This window comes from Curcuma longa, chromosome 11 (assembly GCF_044706935.1).
Source record: "Curcuma longa cultivar G26 ecotype Majalengka, Jawa Barat chromosome 11, ITB_CL_G26_1.1, whole genome shotgun sequence".
In the NCBI taxonomy this organism is placed as follows: Eukaryota; Viridiplantae; Streptophyta; class Magnoliopsida; order Zingiberales; family Zingiberaceae; genus Curcuma; species Curcuma longa.
In genome coordinates, this window is record NC_133871.1 from 26,295,153 (window position 1) to 26,314,698 (window position 19,546).

The following is a 19,546-nucleotide window of genomic DNA, read 5'->3' on the forward strand; positions in this document are numbered from 1 at the left end:
GCTAATTTTATGTTAATTATAATTAATTAATTATGTCGCCTTAATCCACCACCGACACCATCTAGCTCCTTGGCTTGGATCCTCTCCTTCTCCCGCAGCATCCAGACGTCCACGTCTTTGTAGATCCAAAAGCATCGCATTAATATCAGACAGTGAGTGACGTAGTACTCACTGAGCAGCAGCAGCAGGAGGAGGAGGAGGAGGAGCAGAGATCATGATGGATTCCGGCGGCACCACCACTCGCCGGAGCAGCAACCCCGCCCGCCTCGATCCCACCGCTCCGCTACTCCTGGACATGCCGGCTACGCCGCCCGCCAAGCCGCCCATCTCCTTCTCCTCCTCCTTTTCCTCCCTTCTACTTCTCCCTTTCTTTTCCCCTTCTTCTTCCTTCTCCTTCTTCCTCCTCCTCCTCCTCCTCCACCGTCTTCACCGCCTTCATTATTGGCGCTTGGTACTTCTCCAACATCGGCGTCCTCCTCCTCAACAAGTACCTGCTCACCATCTACGGCTTCCGCTTCCCCATCTTCCTCACCGCGCTCCACATGGCTGCGTGCTCCGCCTACGGGCTCGCCGCCGTCCGGGGCCTCCGCCTCGTCCCCTACCAGCCGCTCGCCTCGCGCACGCACCTCCTCAAGGTCGCCGCCCTCGCCTCCATCTTCTCGCTTTCTGTCGTCTCCGGCAACGCCTCCCTCCGCTTCCTTCCCGTGTCGTTCAACCAGGCCGTCGGCGCCACCACCCCCTTCTTCACCGCCCTCTTCGCCCTCGCCCTCACGCGCCTCCGCGAGCCCGCCGCCGTCTACGCCGCCCTCCTCCCCGTCGTCCTCGGCATCGTCCTCGCCGCCAACAGCGAGCCGCTCTTCCACCCCCTCGGCTTCCTCCTCTGCCTCGCGTCCACCGCCGGCCGCGCCCTCAAGTCCGTCGTCCAGGGAATCCTCCTCTCCTCCTCCGACGTCGAACCCGCCGACAAGCTCAATTCCATGAACCTCCTCATGCACATGGCCCCCATCGCCGCCGCCATCCTCTTCCCCCTCGCGCTCTGCTACGAGCCCGGCGTCCTCGCCGCCGCCGCCGGCAAGGTCCGCGCCGACCCCTCCCTCGCCCTCCTCCTCTTCGCCAACGCCACCGTCGCCTACCTCGTCAACCTCACCAACTTCCTCGTCACCAAACACACCAGCGCGCTCACTCTCCAAGTGCTAGGCAACGCCAAGGCCGCCGTCGCCGCCCTTGTCTCCGTCCTCGTCTTCCGCAACCCCGTCACCGTCATGGGCGTGCTCGGCTTCGGCGTTACCATCGCCGGCGTCGCCCTCTACAGCGAGGCCAAGAAGAGGTCCAAACCATCATCGTGATCGAATCAATTCTGAAGAAAAAAAAGGCAAAAAATAGCAAAATTTCCATTAATCGCTTGGTGGTGTAGCCATTTCCACGATAACTTTGATTGCTGTCTCTTAAAGGATAAGGAATAAGGACGGAGAATCTATTCCAGGAGACACTTCCTTTGATCACAAGATTGGAACTTCTATTTTCTAATTATTTTTCATTTTTTTTTGGGCAATTCTTACAACAATTACTGTTCTTCGGCTAGTAAATTATTCCTACTCTGTTCTTTGTTCCCTTTTAATAGGAGCCAATGAGTGGCAAGAAAAACATTTTATTTTATTTTTTGGAATCGTCGATATTGAACAAGAAATAGACAAAATTGTCATCATGAAAAATTATCTCAATCTTCTCTGGACTCCTTTAGACCACTACAAACAGAGAAAATTGTTCTTCCAAAAGCACTTAATCTAAAAATAAAAATATGCTTCAATCATTGACAAGTTTACAGTACTAATGCAAAATCATCTTGAAAATTATTCCCCCAAGAAATCATACCAAAGAGATTTAATCAATTCTATTATGTCTAATAAATTGCAAGGATTGCTATTATTGCCTCTATTATTTTCCAATCATTTTCTCTCGAATCTAACTCTTCTTTTTATCAAGGTCTTTTAGGTCGTAGTCAACATGGTCGAACCAGGGTGATGGGGATCAGTCACTTCGCCATCACTGCTCGATCAATGGGGCACAGCTTTAGCTTGTGGACTGTTTCAAATAGGAAGAATTCACCAGGTGATGAGTAAGCTATCATGTGGAATGTCCGGCTCATCTGATCATTAGAATTGAATAATGGAGGATGAGAGTTGAGAATGGGCCCTCAAAATTCAATATATTTTTCTCATTGCCTTAAAGTTTAATTATCACTAACATGAGTTATATTTCAATTTCTAAATGTGCTTAAGCCTGCTGGAATAAACCAAAACAAATTCATCAAACATCAATCTCAAATACAAACAGTAGTAATTTAAATTCAGCATTCAATCTGATATTAGGTTTTCTACTTGTTTATACAACAATATCATCATTAAAGCAACACAGGCATAGGCGTGTTTGATGGAAATCTCAAGAGGGAAGATCATAGTGCCAAACCAGTGTTCATTTTAGAGGAATTCGTGTATTTATTCATACAACTAAATGGTTGGTTCATTTAATGGCACCTTTGGTTTTGAAAGAGTCCAGTCCAATCACGGCTGTTACTGCAACCGCATCCTTCCAGAGTCCTGTGGTTTCTCAGGGGGTGGAAGAAGGGCCTTTCCTCTTGCTGTTTGAGCCCTGCTGCTGCTACTTACTACATAATAAAAGACCAAACGGGGTAATTAGGGTTATATGACACAGCAAATTATGGTATCATGGCCAAACAGAAAAGGTTCATTTGGTTCTTTGCTGATTTGTGGCGAAAAAAAATGGTATTAATATTGTTTTTAACAAATGTAATATTAATAGATAATTTGAAGTCTTCTATGGTAAATCTAGCCATACTAATTAGTTTCCAGGCATTACTAGAAGATTCTTGAAGGAACACAGTTTGGATAAAACATTGTTGTTACTCAAAGCTCAAGCAAACATTTCGAGCGCCATTGACCTATCAGTTTTACTACATAAGCCGTAATATTCTATGCTAGCGTATTAAACACTGACATTATCAGTTATCAGCACTAGCCTAGGTAGCTTCAAAACTCAAGCAAATAATAGAGCTTAGATTGCCTATCAGTTTTTTATCACAGAAACATAATCTGAGGTGGGGAAACACCAATAAAGTACCAAAATGTCTTTCATATTTCTCAAATTGAGAACATACCTATTTAAGTTTGGCTGGATGGTGAAAAAACACCATAATTCTTATATCAAAAAATTTATAGAAGAGAGCAAGTTTGGCCTTTTACTGCGATCCAAAGAAACAGCAATAGATGGCTATCATGCCTTTCTTACTATACAATATACATTTAGTCTTCACTGGAGCTATCTCATTTGAAACAGATTTTCATTTAATTTCCCATGTAATCAAGACAATGTTTTTGCTATGTTATGGCAGCCAACTCAAATGTTAGCTTATTTAACCAACTACTCAGTGATCAATGCATACTAGTTCTTTAGATATGCAACTTGCATAGTCATCAGCTAATGCCAAGAACATGTCAAATGCCTACTTAAATAGTAAAATCTACAAAATACAAGAAAGATTGATGTAATAAAATGTGCATGAACTTATTAGAACTGAATCAAGAATTTATTCAATGACCGAATTAGACTTGATGTCTCTCTTAAGCTTCTCTTCTATGCCTAACTACTATAGCCATTCTGCCACCAAATCATAATGGAAACATTAGGTTATTATTGCAGGGCAACAATAAGCCAAACACAAGTTTTACTGTGATGCCAGATTTAAAGTTAATTCAATATTACATGGCAACGAGAAGCCAAAGACATGGTTTAATGTGATGTGGAATTAAAGTTGAATCAATAATGTATGATTACTGAAAAAGATATTCAGGAAAGAAAAAATCACAAATAGTCTAATTCATTGTTAGAGAAAGAGTTAAACTACAGGTGTGAAATTCAAACAAAGGTTGAAACAATCTCATATTTTTATCATGTCCTAATATGATTTATCATGTTTGTCTCCTAATACCAATTTCACGCTTCCACTTTGCATATATAATGATATTCCAGCAATCACTTTATTCACGCTTCATTTAGGGTGTCAAACAATGTAATCCTTTTCTTAATAACCATCTACCTTGGCAAGGAAATAATACTTAAAAAAAATCTATTCCACATGATAATAATTACAAGACCACAAATAAAAAAATTATGGAATCAACTAATTACTTACTAAAGCCTTTATTCTCAAAGGAATCATGCCCCTGGTCCCATCCAGGCAAGTATTTCTTAGAATTCCCTTTCCAAGCATTCTCAAAAGCAGGAAGCTCATCTAATGTTAGGAACACAGTCAAATTAATAGGAGAAAAAAAAATCATCCTCAAAGCTGTTCTAGAACAAAGCGCCTAACCTTGATTGAGATTATGTAACGTCTGCAGTGTGTCTACCCTCCCATCAGAATTCAGTTTTCTTGTGACTGAGTGACCCTGAAAATATAATTACTAGGTAATATTATAAAGTGACAACCTATGATGTACAACATTGTATCAGAAACTCAAAAACGGACCTTGCAACAAGTTCAGAAAAAAAATATTAATGAAAACCAAATTTTAATATTTTAGTGACTTCCATTTTCAGAAAACAAAAAAGATGGAGATTAGAATTCCAACGCCCACAACAATTTGAGGCTTGGAAACAAAATTAGTGGAATTCTTCCTGAGCATTACTAAAAATTATGAGACCAAACGATTCTGTAATGTAATTTTGTAATACCAAATATATCCCTATGGTTCCAAACATGAGAAATTGAATCACAAGTCTCATTTAGTCATTTCCACACTTTAACCAAAATATAATAATTGAAATTGTGATTCTAAGAAAAAAAGGGGAAATTATGATCCTTTGGAATTTGTCCAAACATATAATTTTCCACTGGTTCCAAACAAGTCGATAATCAAGAGAAGAATGTCTATCCAAGTTGTGCATACTTTGTCATGAAGCCCACGAGACACCCTATGAGTAGCTCTACCAGTAGTGGTGTTGGCTTCCTTGCTCTCCTCCATAACAACCTGACAAGATTATAAAGCATAGTAGTGTAAGTGGAATGCTGAGATAATTTGGTATTCTGTTCCAATTCACAGTCTTGATCACTTACTCCATTGCCTCCCATTCTCCTTGTTGTGGATGAAGTGTAATATGCACCACTTGGACCGCCATAAGTCACAGATGAGCTTTGGAATGTAAAAGTGTTACCCTGTGATTGCATCATGCCAGGGTGATTGAAGCTGTTCATATATTGTATATGCCTGCTCTTATTTTCTGAAAACAAACAAGCAGTTAATAAGCATTGACACTTAATGGCCTACAAGAAGCTGAAGCTATCAGAAAGGTATCTGTGTACCTTCAACTGCTTCATCAGGTTCCTGAACAAATGGCTCTTCATATGGTCTAGAATGTTTTCTTGTGTTCTCTTTGTGCTCCTCGCCAGCCTTCTCTTTGTCTTCATCATCATCAGAGAGCTCCTCGATAACAGGACCCTTCGACTTATTGGCCGGAGGAGCCTGTTCCAAGAACCAAGGGTTGCTAGCCTCCCCAAAGAGGGTTCCTTGATCAGGAAACATGCTAGGACCAAACATGCTAGGACCAAACATGCTAGGTCCCAACATGCTTCTTCCCATTAAGCTTTCAAATGGCTGTGTGAAGAAAGGATCATCAAAGGGGTCCCTCCCACCGAAAACACTAGAGATCAAACTCCCTGGTCTGCGGAAGTCACCAAACCCAGCAAATGGATCCCCAAAACCAAAGAAGTCATCCATACCACCTCTTCCCCTCTTCATTTTCTCAAAGTATGACTCTGCACAAGGAAAATGAAATCCCATCATGCATTAAGCACAAACGATCTCAATAACCACTTAAATCTTACACAAGTAAAGAACAGTAACCATAACATGAATAAAACAAAGCAAAGGCTCTTCTTTCCTTTAAAAAAATAATGAACATCGATTACGAAGTTCCAAAATTTCCAGTTAGATAACATGCCAAGCACGATGTATCTCAAAACTAAAATTTCCCATATCAAACGACCAAGCTTATCCACTAATCTGACAAATTAACGTTCTGAAAAGCAAAACCCTAGATCATTCCCAAGAAATACGAAACTCTTCCCACATCACCATGTCTAGAACAAGCACCGATCATCACTCGAGACACGAACACAAAGCCTAATCGCCTAAGGGAGGATAAAAAAAAGCACGCACCGCTCTTCAAGCAACAAACCGGGAACGACGAGACCTCCTACGGCTGCGCGATCGTCCGCCCTAACGATGACGGAATGGAGGGGAATCACCGACGAGGAAAGGAGATCGCTTAAAGGCAAACCTAAGAGTAAATTTTCACTTTGCACCCCCCGCATTCCGCCTTTTCAAAATGCCGCCTGAAGTTTTTAATTCCACCGTTTTACCGCCTGTAGCTTCGGTTAGTTGCCAAAACACTCCTTAACTTTAAGAAATAATAATTAAGTATTTTATTATTATTATTATTTTAATTATCTCTTGATAAAATTTATCATCCTGCGTTTACGAGGAGATAAATCAAAAAATTATAATTGATTAGAAGAAAATATCAAACTCTTATCCGCTCTGTAAATCTGTTCTATCATAATTAACTCAGTTATATTCCGGGAGTGAAGACAAATCATCTCTTCTAAAAAATAAAATCTGCTACCTCAGCGATCTCATACGATCGGCTCCACGATATCTATGAAAAATAAATTAAAAAATTATAATTAATCATGATCAAAAAAGATATTGCTTTGTAAAATTTGAATCCTTATCCTATAAATATATTTTATTTGGAGCAGAGGACTGGAGTGCTTTCTTTAATCACAATTTTTGTGGCAAAGGCAGTACTGCAAAGCATGTGTTTGTTCGCTTCAGATTAGCAGCACTGCACCGTCCTTCGCGCTGGACAATTGGGCCTTGGCAGGCTTTTGGGTGGGCCGATTGCTCGATATGGAGGCCCATGAACTCGATGCCAGCGGCTACCTCCTCCTCCGCCGCCGCCGCCGCCGCCGCCATCTCCACCTCCCTTCGCTCCCTCCGGCCCCTACGGGTCGACGTTGCAGATCGCGTCGCCACCCCCTCCGCCGCAGTCCTCTGTCGCCATCCGTTGTTGCAATCAAAAGGCCGCCGGCGACCGGCCCCACATCCCCGCGCGCATCGCGACTCCCGCGCTTCGTCGTCTTCGCTCCGGACGAGCGGTGGGCAGATAAGGGTGGTGGGCCGGGTCTGGCCCCCGTACGGACGGCGAGGGGCAGGGACCACCCGTGCCCCAAAGCCGATCGCTGCCGCGCTGCGTCGGTTGGTCGGTCAGCCGGTCAGCGACGCGACGGGGTGCGCACTCTTTTCCGTACCGGAAGATATCATTAATTTGCTCGAGAGTTTAAAACGGGAGCATCTCGGTTTAAAGCGCGTTATTATCGCCCGATATATTCATTAGTTTTCCGAATTTACCATTCTACCCTCGAACCAGGAGAAAAATTACACCGACACAGCGGATCTTCTTCTTCCTTGGCGCATGGCCCTGGCTCACCATTCGCGCCAGGAGAAGCTTCCTCTAGCACCAGCAGCAATGGACACACTTGCATCTCTTCTCCTTCTCTGTCTTAAGCGAATTGGTGAGCATTTTTAGGACGTTGGTGACAAGACAATTTGTTTTCAACTTCAGAGATTAATGAAACTACTGTCTGTGATCGTCTTCCAGTCTGAAAAATGGATTACTATCAATGGAACTGCAGCACTGGGCGATCAAAATGGCAAGCTCTCGTGACTGCTAAAGAGAAAGGGCTGACAGTGAGAAAGAAAGCAAAAGGCAAGCGCTGGAGACAGAAAGGCTATATGGTCTCGCTCGTCAGAGAAAAAGCCACCCGACGACGATGTGAAAGAGAAGCCCTTTATGAGCTTTTGCCGATGGCAACAGGCGCACTAGGGTTCAGATTGCTCTTCCATGTCCCCCTCCTCCCCGGTGGGCCTTGGCGGCCGCGGTGGTGGGTCTCAACGGAGATTCAGTTTTTTTCTTCCTAATCCTTTCTCCGGTTGTCTTCTTCTGAAGTTGACCTCCAGCTCACCATCCGCCCAGCCATGGCCTATCGAGTATCGACTAGTGGTAGTTTGATCTCGACTGTCAATCATCATCTCCTAGAAAAGCTCGATCATGCCAAAGCAGCGTTGGAGCCTTTCTCGGAAATCAATCATTGATAAAGCTGGCAGGAAGAGTACCTGCTTCATTAATCAACAGTGCAGCAGTTGATAGAATCCAAAGATGCTAACGTGCATGCAAACATCACAAGGCCTCTGTTCTTCCTCATATTTTAAGGTCATGCAAGGATTTTAGAACGACCCTAGATATATAGGCATGTGAAACAGCAAGGAGTTCGTGAGTAGGGCACTCATATCGCCGGTGAATTGTTAGTCCTCTGATCATCGAAGAACAGAGCTAGTCCAGTAGGTGCATGTGTCTTCCTTTTGACGAGTCTCTGCAAAAATTCCAACTTGCTGTTCGATCTGCAATTTAGCTTCTGCAAACTAATCGAATTCAAAGTGGATAAAACAATCACTCGAACAAATATTTGATAGTTCTTTATGTCTCTACTCCCCACTCCAAACAAAATCTCGAGTAGATGTTGGAAGAACAAGACTGATCAAGAACTAGCTCAAACAAAGAATCAGCATTCCTACTACAATCCTAGTCTACACTCAGCAAAAGAAGAAGAAGAAGAAGAAATACGCAGAAAACAGATGTTACAGGACTGAGGAGGCACCAGCGAAGTCTCCGAGTGCGTCGTCGTCCGCCATGTTCAGGACGTCCAGGTCCATCGTCTCAGTGGAGGAATCCATTTTGGCGATCTTTGAATGGGCGGTGAGAAAAGCCATCTTCTTCGGAGCCTCGGAGTGAGCATGAACATGCATCCAGCGCATCAGTGAGGAATCGCGCTTGATCCCGCAGGAAGTGGCATGGAGGAAAACGAGCCTCACGGCGACCTTCTGGAGGCATTTGAACTCACTCAAGCATGTCTCCCACACCAGCCGACGGCTCTGTGGATTGGCGACCTTCATCTTCCCCGTCGAGGGGTCGTGCTGCTTCGCCTGAACGGCTTGGGCATAGAAGGGATCCAGTCCTTCTGACCTCCACTTCATTAGCTCCATCAGCGCAATGTGAGCTTCCTCCGGCGACACCGACCGCGTGATCAGACGGCCGACGTCCTTATCTTGCTCCGGGGACAAGCGCTTGAAAGGAGGGAGGTACCTGCCGCCGGCGTCCTTGATCAGGAAGAGTGGATCCAACACGAACGCTGCTGACCATGCGGGGTGGTAGTTCTTCAAGAATCTCGTCTCGATCAATTTCTCCACCGCCTCGCTGTTCATGCTGTGCTTGACGCCCCATTCTCTGACCCTGGTCCTTAGCTCGTCCCAGAGAGGCAGGCATTGGCCGATCAGTGGCCGTTCCAGCTCGATTTCATGGGCCATGGCGGTCACTAGCTTCACTAATGAGTGAACGGACTCCAGTTCACTCCAAAAGCCACCATTTTGAATCAATTCCGCCATTTCTCCGGCGGGCTGTTCCTCTTGGTAAGCCAGCTTGTAGTCCTCGTCGAGAGCAGCCATTTGGATTGGACGGGCGAATTCCATCACATCCTCCACCACTGCTAGTTCGTCGGAGGCTTGACGATCACCAACGGAGGCAGTTCTTGGAAGGCGAGAGTGGCCGTGCTCTTCGAGCTGATACCTGAGAAAAATTCTTCGGACTTGGGATTGGACGTTGATGAAGTTGGCTAACTTGAGGCAGTCGCCGGAGACTTTTCGAAACAGGGGGAGCTGCCGAGCGAAGTCCTTGATCAAGCCATTGAATGCCTCGAGTTGGCAGGAGAGGTTGACCATGCGTTCGTTCCGGCTCTCGAGGTTGCGGAGCGCCGTCTTCTTGAAGCGGTCGGCGACAATGCCGGCGCACCGTTCGGTGAAACCTTCGCATAGCTTGGCGACGGCGTCCCGCAGCACCTCCTCGGCGTAGCTTGAGGGCGCTCTGCTGACGGTGAGCATGGAGCGGTGGAACAAAGTTCTCCCGTTGGGGAGGTTCACCGCGAAGCTCACAATCGCGTGGTCGGATGACGTGGCCGACGACTTCCAGCCGTCGGAGGAGAGCTGGAAGAAGGCGGCGTCGCGGATTCTGGCCTCTGAGTCGGAGACGACCTCGAGGTATCGCGCGTGCAGTTGAGATAGGACGAGCCGGCGCGGGGAAACAGACGGGAGGCCGACCTGGTTGAGGAACGACTGGAACTTTGGGTGGTCGAGGGAGGAAGGAGAGACGGCGACGCCTGACTCCAAAAGCCAGTCGGCGAGGAGGGAGAGGGCAGCGTCGGCCTGTGGTTCGGGAAGAGCCGACGCGGGGGCGGCCATGGAGCTCTTGAGCTTCCTTACGCTATCCTCCAGCCTCGCCAGCGCGACGAGGTCCTCCTTCCCTCCCGAGAGAACCAGGGCCGGCTTGGCCCTCGGCAGCGGCGGGAAGGAGGAGATGGGCCGGGGATCAATCGCAGCGGCCGCGGAGCAAGGCGACGAGAAGTTGGGGCAGCCGCCGCGCTTCAGATGCTCGGAAGCAGTCCGCGAGGGGTTCGAGGCGGAAAACAGAGCGGAGCAAAGACCGCACCGGAGCTTCGTCTCCGCTGGCTGCCCCACCCCCGCAGCCGCCACCACCATGACCGGCTCCAGGTGCGCCCAGTACCACGCCCCCTTCCCCCTCGTCGCCTTGCTCCTCACCGCCACCAGCCTCTCGTACCGCTTCCGCGCTGCGCCCGCAACCATCCCCTCCTCATCGCCGGCGACCTCCTTCGCCTCCGCCTCCATCCAACACCCTCCTTCCTCTCCCTATATATACCTCCACTAACAGCAGCAGAATCTCGCTCGTCCATGCAACGCCATGAATGACCTCGACTAACAGTCACTGAACGTCTCTATCGATCATTCAATTCCTGATTTCCTGTTCCTTCTCTTCCGCCGCTCTCCTCCACGAAAGAAGAGAAGGATTCAATCCCAATCCCTCCAACTCGTGACGTCTAGTATAGTAGCGGTAGTAGGTGATTGCCCATCCTATTCCTAGCTCACCACCACCATTGCCGCTGCTGCATGATGCATCAGACGCAGCGCTAAAGCAGAAGGGCACAGCCTTTCTTGTAAGCTGCAACTCCGTCTCCAACAGGAAGATCTGGCTCCACTCCTCTTCCACCTCGTGTACTGTTGTCCGTCCGTTCCTGCATCATCTTCTACCTTTTTACTGCACGCATCTGCACACGTACGTACGTATCGCGTATGATCCTCTACTTCATCTCCAAACTCCCAAATTTAGCTACCGAGCTTGCTCCCAAAGATGCAAACTGGATCGAGAATGCAGTGTGACGATCCATCCTCGTTGCTATTTTTAAGCCCTGTAGTGTTCGAGTACTGATAATCTTCTGAACAGCTTCATAAAGCTGTATGCATATATTTGGAATCATGACGTCCGACAATTGAGTTTTTTTTTCCTTTCTTCTGATCTTAAAAACATAATATAACGAAGAGTTTTGATATTCTATGCGACTCGCACTGCGCGATATCGTGAGTGACACAGTCGATCTATTACCGTTGTTGCCACCCTCACCGTGCCGTCCGGCCACCGCCGGCCACCGGCCCGGGCACGATCGACGTGCCACTCACCGGCGCTTTGATCGGCGTCAGATTCCGATCGGATTGTGACCGGAATCCAACGCAATTTGGCTGGAACACGGTCGGCAGTGGCACGTATCGATTTCCGATCAAATCGCGATCGGATTCCGATTAAATCGCGGCCGGAGGCCGGCCGTGGAAGGACCGACGAGCGGCACGTCGATCGCGCTCGGGCCGACGGTGGTCGGACGACGCAGCAAGGGCAGCAGCAACGACGGGGTCAGGGGCAGAACAACACTGTACATTCCCACATTTGGACAGTCAGATCTGATCCGCGATCGCATGATGGACGGTGGATCACGTGGCGCTCTCGGACGCGGCGCACGCAGAATATCAAATTATATATAATGAAATGCTTAAAGTTCAATTTCATTTAATTCTTTTATTTTTTATTTTTCAGCGAAGATGGAAGGAGAACTAATTTAGAACTGTGATCAACAGATAAACTTGTTTCTAGGCAATTTTAAAAGTAGATCAAGAAATGGAACTAAAGGCTGTCCTTTTAAGCGAAGGAAATGAAACTTGCATGGAGAAGAAATAAATGAGACGTTTTGATAAGAATTCTTATATTTTTTTATTCTGCACATGTAAATCATGGATTAATGGCTGCATCTAATCTTTGTAGAGACTTAAATGTTAATCATGAATAACTGCACTTAATCTCAGAAAAAAAAACAAAAGAATTGATTGATAGCTTCCAAAATTACTTTTTTTTTATAGTTTATGATAGTTTTTTTTTCTTGAGTATGGCAAATGTGATCTTAAGTGGGTTGGATAATTTGTTGAGAGAAAAAATTGATGAAATTTTGTTAAATTTTGGTGGTATATGAGCTTGTAAGTTTCTTTCTTTGATGAACATTTGTGCTATGTTTACGAGGGATAAAGTTGCCTCCGGACTCCGGAGCTACGGTCCAACGACAAAGTGTTTTTGCAGTTAATGAAGCATCCATGGGTTGAAATATCTATGAGTTGATTTTTAATTATAGTACACTGCAGATTGATTTTAAAATGTTGACGGCCAAGTGATGCGTCGTTCAAGGATGATCTTAATGACCGATGAAAAATTTTCGTAGGATCAGACAGGACATCTTCAAAATTAGTCGATTCGAAAAGTTATATATCTAGATTATTAAAAAAATAAAGGATAAAGTTGGAAAAAGGAAAGGAAATGATTAACTAACTATTTTATCTTATTACTTGAAGTAAATAAAAAAAAAGGAAAGAAATTTAATTTCCATTGAGTTATTTTTATTTTATTTCCAACCTAGAAGAGAAAAAATAATTTAAGATATAATAATCAAAACAAGCAAGTCATAATATATTTCCTCCTTTTAAATTTCATCCAATAAACTACTTTCTTGTTGTCATTTTTTTTAAATTTTCTTTCTTTCGCTTATTCTTAATTTAAAGAGAAGATCAAACAATATATAGGGAATGGTTGAAGTAACTTAAGAGAATGATCTAACCTCCAGGTTTTCATCTCATTTCTACTCAAGAAATGGTGTCTTTTATTTGTATTATGGTAGTCGTTCCGCTTGGGCTTCTATTTTACATTCTACAATGGATTCACGAGACGAAGAAAACTCATTTGGTTAACTACGCCATGGTCCTTGCACTCTTCATCGTCTTGCCCTTTGTCATCTTTGCAAGCATCATTACGACTTCATCATCTCTTCTTGCCAATCGCCAAACAAGTGGATGACGACAATCAAGAAGAAAAGTCATACAAATTATGTTGGAAGTGCTCAAGGTTTTGTATGCTTCTTCATTTTTGTTCGTTTCTCCGATGTTGTCGTTGTTATTTTATTTTGGGTGTGCTTTTATTTTGTGAAATTTTAATTAAGAAGAAAAAGAAAAAGAGCTTTAACGCAATAGTAAAATTATTAAATTTCGTGTATCAAATTGAAGAAAAAAAAACATCGTACTATCATTAAGTTGCATAGAATATGAGTATAGGATTAGAGGATGTCAACTAGCTAAACTTGGGAAAATTATTGCTAAGGGTTAAACTATCATCAACTAAGTGCCCTAAACTAAACACATGATTAAAAAATAATAGCATAATTTAAAATAATCAAGATAAACATAATTTTAAATGAATAAGATAAGTTTTTTGGAGACCAATATGTACATATATAAACGTCAATGGTTTCTTTCTTCTTTAGATAAAGAGATATGTTATATTTACATCGAAAATATAAGAAAGAAATAAACGTTCGTGTTATGTTTACATAGAAAGTATAAAACAAAAGAAAGAAACTTAATTTAATTTAATTCTTTTTCACTCAAGTCAAGTCAAAATGGAAGGAAAAACTAGTTTAAACTGTAATAAGCAAAACAAGAATGTGATAATATCATCAATTGTTAAGTAATATATATCCTAAAGATAAAAAATGATATTTTGGTGAACAATAAATTTTTAAATTTATAACTCATTAAAATTTATCATAGGCTCAGACTTAAATGAGTTATTAAGACTCTTCTTATTTAAAAAATATTAAATTTTTAAATAATATAAATTCATTAATCAATTTTATCCAAAATTAACTGATAGATCTAGAGAATTTCAAATTATTTTAAATCAAAATGAATGTACTTTTTGAAAATCTTTTTAATATATTTATGTCTTCAAATCTGAATTCGATAGAGTAAATTGATATTTTGAATTGATAAAAAAAACAATAAAGATGTAATTTCAATTTAATTTACTACTATCAATTTATGATATCAAATTTAAATCTAAGAGCGGTTTAAATTTGATATCATAAATATTTTGAGGTTTTTAAATATATATTGATTTAGATTTAGAGTTGATTCCGAATTTTCTAATAGTTTCATATGAAACTGACTAATGGATTTATAGAGAAAGAGGAAGGATATTTCAAGATAATCCAGAAGATAAAATACAACCTACATATATATCTGCTACCCACATCAAATTATTAAAGGAGGTAGAAAAGGAGATGCTATATGATGATCATTAATAAAAGACGTGATTTGAGTACCCAAATCCATCAGATTAATTTATTATCACCGCTTACTTTTTCATTGAGATGGCTGTCCTGCAGATCCATGTCCACTCTGGTAATGATGCAACACTCTGCAGCCCTATTCATACAGATCTTACCTTAACTGATCACCCAAACGCATCCTCCCATGCAGCTGCAATCAATTTGTTCCAAAACAGAAGAATTGATATGTACAATTGCTCTCTAATTCATGTCAAATTCAATATTGTTTGGTGCACTATATCCATCCACAACTCATGATTACCTCTTGAAAAAATGCTATTCAAGTTGAAACACTATGATGGCACCAGGTTGTTTGATCAGAATTATGACTTGGGAGAAGTGTAAGTGAGTTCATTTTTATGGGGTAATTTTTTTTTAATGTGATGGAGATTGAATTTGTGAGTTCTGACCTCTTTAGCACGATTGTAGGTATAATTTATCACCTGTTTGTTTTCTATTTCATAGTTACTAACTCAATGACAAAGCAAAGTCAGACACTAATGCCATGGTGAACAGACTCAACACATTAAAGTATCAATCACAAAACAAGAACAAAAAACTAAGGCGAGAATAAAGCAGTGATCAAGTAGAATCATGCGATGGACTGAACAGCTCTATCGAAGTTATCTTCGGCTGTTGCTAGGCATTTAGCAAGCATATGGTCCGGATGTGACAGCTTCAGCTGACTGCATGATCAAAGAATAAGGGAATGAACAAGTGAACTGATGCTGGGTGTTTTGGTAAATGGGTCTGATTAGCTCGAAAGTAATATATATATACTTTGAATTTAATAAATGGATATGATTTGCTTAAAAGGATTAACACAAACACAAGATTTATCTTTAACTAGTAGTATCTTAAGAAATCTGTCAAAGCTTATCGATCATCACTAGGCCTGCAAGTCAAGACAAAGCAGCTAATCAATAGGCAACAGGAAGTGCCAGAGATGCAATTCTCGAATCCTTTGGAAGAGATTGCAGTTCAATTTAGTGAACATTGCTGCTGTCCATATACTATAAATGAGAGCTTATAGTAAGACAATTTAACCTTCAGGTGACTGCTTCAATAGCGAACGGTTACTATTCAAGCTACAATTATCTCTGAGATTTAGGATCAATACAAAGAAAATAGCATTCAGATGGTAGGCATTATATACTTGGAGTGGGTTTGAATTTACATTGGAGTTTTATGACTCCAACCAATATCTGGAACAGAAAGGTATTTTACTAGTAATTGAGTTTGATTTCTGATAGAAATAATCTACTCGTTTCTATCCCTGGTCAAACAAAAAAGTAACTTCGTGATTGTGATGGTAACAGTTGGGCAATGACCACTTTTATTTTACTCAAACGTAATTAATTACCCCACATACTTGAACCACCCCGCATGTTTAATCACCACTTCGTGACTGTCAAATTTTGTCATGTTCTTGTTAGAATTGTTCACTAAGTCAATCCAAAATGAACATTCAAGTTTATACACTCACTGTTCTGAACAAACATAAATTAGCTCTTATCTCAAGGTATTAGATACTGAACATTTTGTTTGTATACATCCTCTAAGCCTTAAGAATTGGGCAATCCTTTGACTGTGAGAACATTAGCCCCCAAAAATAATGCCTTTATATGTTAGAATTTCTTAAATATTGTGTCTGTTAGCAATCCAACCAGTGTTGACATGACACGGTCCTGATAGTGTATCATGTATCAGAAACATATATCTACTTGACCCCACATTCCCACTAATAGAAAATGATATGCCATGCATCTAGATTAGTACCTAGGTAAGTTACTCATATCCAAATATGAGAAACATAGAATATGGTTTGAGAAAAGGGTGTCATGCTTACTTGAGAAATCTTGCGGAAGGCTTGCCAAGGTGAAGACTGCATACAACAAGGTTGGCCAAGGTCTCTGCATCCTTTGAATACTGAAATCAAAATTCTCATGTTCATCTATTGTATAGCTTGCAATGGAATTTAAAGTGACATTATCATCCATGAAAACATAACTGACAAAGTGCTTGATTGATGGAGACGAATAACAGATTTTCAAGTCTACCTTGTTTAGTGCTTCAAGCAGTAAGGACTCAGCTTCATCACAGCGACCTGTGTGAATACAACAAAAAGCCTTACCATTTAAAACCATTCCAGTCATCTGATATTTCTCAGAGAAGTCTTGGAAAATTAGATAAGCTTCCTGTATCTTAGAACCACCCTGAAACAGAAAATAATTAGGTGAACTCATGAAAGTTGAATATCAGAAATTTGCTGCAATCATTAATTACTTGGCTTACCACTGCCAAATCTAACCACGCGTTTGCAAGTTGTGTCAGTGTATGATCCTCATCAATTTGTTGCATAACTTTAAGTTGTTTCTCTGCATAGTCTGACCTTTGTATCTTAATGAATATCTGAACGTTCAGTGCATGGCTGCAAAAGCATTAAAACCCAACCGTACTAATTCAGAAACCATTAACAGTTAGCTATAATAAAGAAGCTGCATTGAACTTTAGTAGCCACCTCTATCCAATATTAAGCTGTTTTACTGTTTTATATTGTCTGGTGAAAACAACTACAGATTTCACCTACATATAATTAGATTCTTTAGCGTTCTAAAATTTTAAGCTTTGGGAACATATGAAAGAAAAAAGCATTATATATTTATTAGGAATCAATTATAACCAAGGTCATCCAGTTGTCACAGCCAAAATATGTTTTAGATCCCAAAAAAATCTAAATAAAAAAAGAAAACTCACTATACTTGAAGGAACTTTATAAGAAGCAGAAATTCTAGATTCAAATAGTAAATGGATCGGTAAATTTTCATGGACAAAGAAAGCAATTTCAAGAAAATCACATTCTAGCAGATTTGCCAAGATAGTTTTAATTTTTGGGTGAAATATAGAAGAGAACATAAACTACAGGTTATAAAATTCATACTAAGAACCAAATAATACAAGATAAGCATATCTTTGGCTTTGATGAAAGTGCTTGCTCACAGTTCCATTGTTCCACCAGCATTGGTATGTTTGAGTGCCTCATTGTCATCTTGTTCATGCATGTATATGATTCCAGCAATCAAACGAAGGACAGGATTGTTTCCTATTGCAGCATCGCTTAACCACTCCTGGATACTTGAAATAGCAGCTTCCTATATAACAAAAATAAGATACAATGAGAATTCATCAGGGTATATTTATCACGATGAGGCATATGAAATAGCTTAATCCCCATATACTGAGAAATCCCTGAGCCTTAAAAATACATTTTGTATCCCCAATTTAATCAATTGTAAAAAAAAAAAAGGCCTACATGGAGAATCAGTCCCTTGTCCCTTGACATAAGAGATTAAATCCAGATGCTTAAAGGCTCAAGATAACAAGCCTGTGCCAAACAAAAAGAAAATTTTGCTGCTACCATTTTGAACTGCTTCAACAGCATCATTGACTAGTTATTCTTCCCTGTGAATCCCATCCTTGTTTCGAAACATTTCTAAATTGTTATCTCTATTTCTATTGTCATCCATTCTTCTTCCGACCTACTGATTCCAACATATGGAAATAAGGACTTGTTTACAAAGAAAGCAATCATGGAGAATACTTTGGATTTCCAACATTTGTAGATTTTCAACAGACAAGAGACCACATCAAAAATAATATTCATCAAAATTTCAATAGATAGTTCAAAAGTGTAAGGTTAGTTGCTACAAAGATCACAATCAGTATGAATTTTATCAATCATTGAGTACTTTTAATTGACATATCTATAACATCCTATCAAAATTTGAACAAATATATACATTTAACTTTTTCGTCCATAAACCTTTAGATTATGACATGGAAATTAAATATTGTATTTTTAATCAAAATAACAGCTATAATGATCCAAGTTCCTCATTCCGCTAACCCACTGACAATGTTCCCTCCGATATTATTATGACTAAAATACCTTGTATTAACATCAATTTAATATGTCAGCTTCATTGGGAAACAATATTTTGGTTTCATGTCCCTTTAAGAATATGCTCACAAATCCAGTAGAATTCTGCCTTTAACTTTAATAAAAAGTGGGGATATAGCCAATCTAGTCAATTATTTGGTGTGCGTATTCAAAGTTCATTCAATTTCTCAATATTTGTTAATATACGTTTATGAGAGAAATCAGCAATTATATCTCACGTTGAGCATAATCTGACAACAGAAAAAATAAAATAAAATGTCCTCTGACAATTAAAATTTAGATTTTAGAGTATCAATCAGAAAGAACAAAAAGGCAGAATAGAACGACTACTGTTGAGGCTCAAACTTCCCAGATCGAAGGAAACACGTCGAGAATGTCTAAAAAATCTAGCCTGTCCAATTCAAGATCTGATCTCCACACAAGAAGAAATGAAGCGAAAAACTCAAACCTTGCTTCCGGATAGGTAAAGAGCAAGCAATTTGACGGCTTGGAGAGCCGTAGGAGCCGACGAATCGATCTCATTTATGACAAGCTGCAAAGAAACGGAGATGCAGTCAGAGATCCAAATCTTCGCACAAATAAGAACAGATCCAAAGGAAAAGAGCAAGCAAGCATCAGAAGGGGCAGGCAAACCTGGTAGGATCCGAGGGCGATGTAGGAGCGATGGACGACTGACGTCGCGCTCGAGGGCATCGTCGGCGGAGAGGTTCGGAATGTCGCTACTGTTGATGGCGGATTGATATGCACCCAAGTAAAAGCTGTTCCGGAGTCCGAATAGGAGGTCGGGAGTGGCCGCCATCACCGTCGCCTCGTAATAGTGTCGTCGACGAAGACTGAGATCGGAGATC

At 41.6% G+C, this 19,546-nt stretch overlaps 3 protein-coding genes and 1 pseudogene across 3 annotated transcripts; 1 reads left to right on the plus strand and 3 right to left on the minus strand.

The window, feature by feature from the left end:
- Window positions 1-189: 189 nt before the first annotated feature.
- LOC141841297 (putative sugar phosphate/phosphate translocator At3g11320) lies at window positions 190-1,543 on the plus strand (annotated as a pseudogene).
- Window positions 1,544-2,337: 794 nt separating this feature from the next.
- On the minus strand, window positions 2,338-6,316 carry LOC141839348 (uncharacterized). The gene is made up of 7 exons (XM_074727079.1): window positions 6,234-6,316; window positions 5,378-5,830; window positions 5,132-5,295; window positions 4,965-5,045; window positions 4,388-4,463; window positions 4,211-4,309; window positions 2,338-2,665 (listed from the first exon to the last, which is right to left on the minus strand). The coding sequence occupies exons 2-7, from the start codon at window positions 5,811-5,813 to the stop codon at window positions 2,571-2,573; spliced, it is 951 nt and encodes a 316-aa protein (XP_074583180.1). The 5' UTR covers window positions 5,814-5,830; window positions 6,234-6,316; the 3' UTR covers window positions 2,338-2,570.
- Window positions 6,317-8,774: 2,458 nt separating this feature from the next.
- Window positions 8,775-10,871, minus strand: LOC141837584 (uncharacterized). The gene has a single exon (XM_074724965.1). It carries the CDS (start codon window positions 10,869-10,871, stop codon window positions 8,775-8,777), a length of 2,097 nt encoding a protein of 698 aa, XP_074581066.1.
- Window positions 10,872-15,234: 4,363 nt separating this feature from the next.
- LOC141841094 (coatomer subunit epsilon-1-like) lies at window positions 15,235-19,509 on the minus strand. Its single transcript, XM_074729216.1, is given in 8 exon segments — window positions 15,235-15,423; window positions 16,587-16,666; window positions 16,798-16,953; window positions 17,033-17,168; window positions 17,738-17,889; window positions 19,147-19,230; window positions 19,332-19,370; window positions 19,372-19,509. Coding segments are annotated over 8 exon segments (867 nt in total). The 5' UTR covers window positions 19,498-19,509; the 3' UTR covers window positions 15,235-15,329.
- Between the last annotated feature and the right edge of the window lie 37 nt (window positions 19,510-19,546).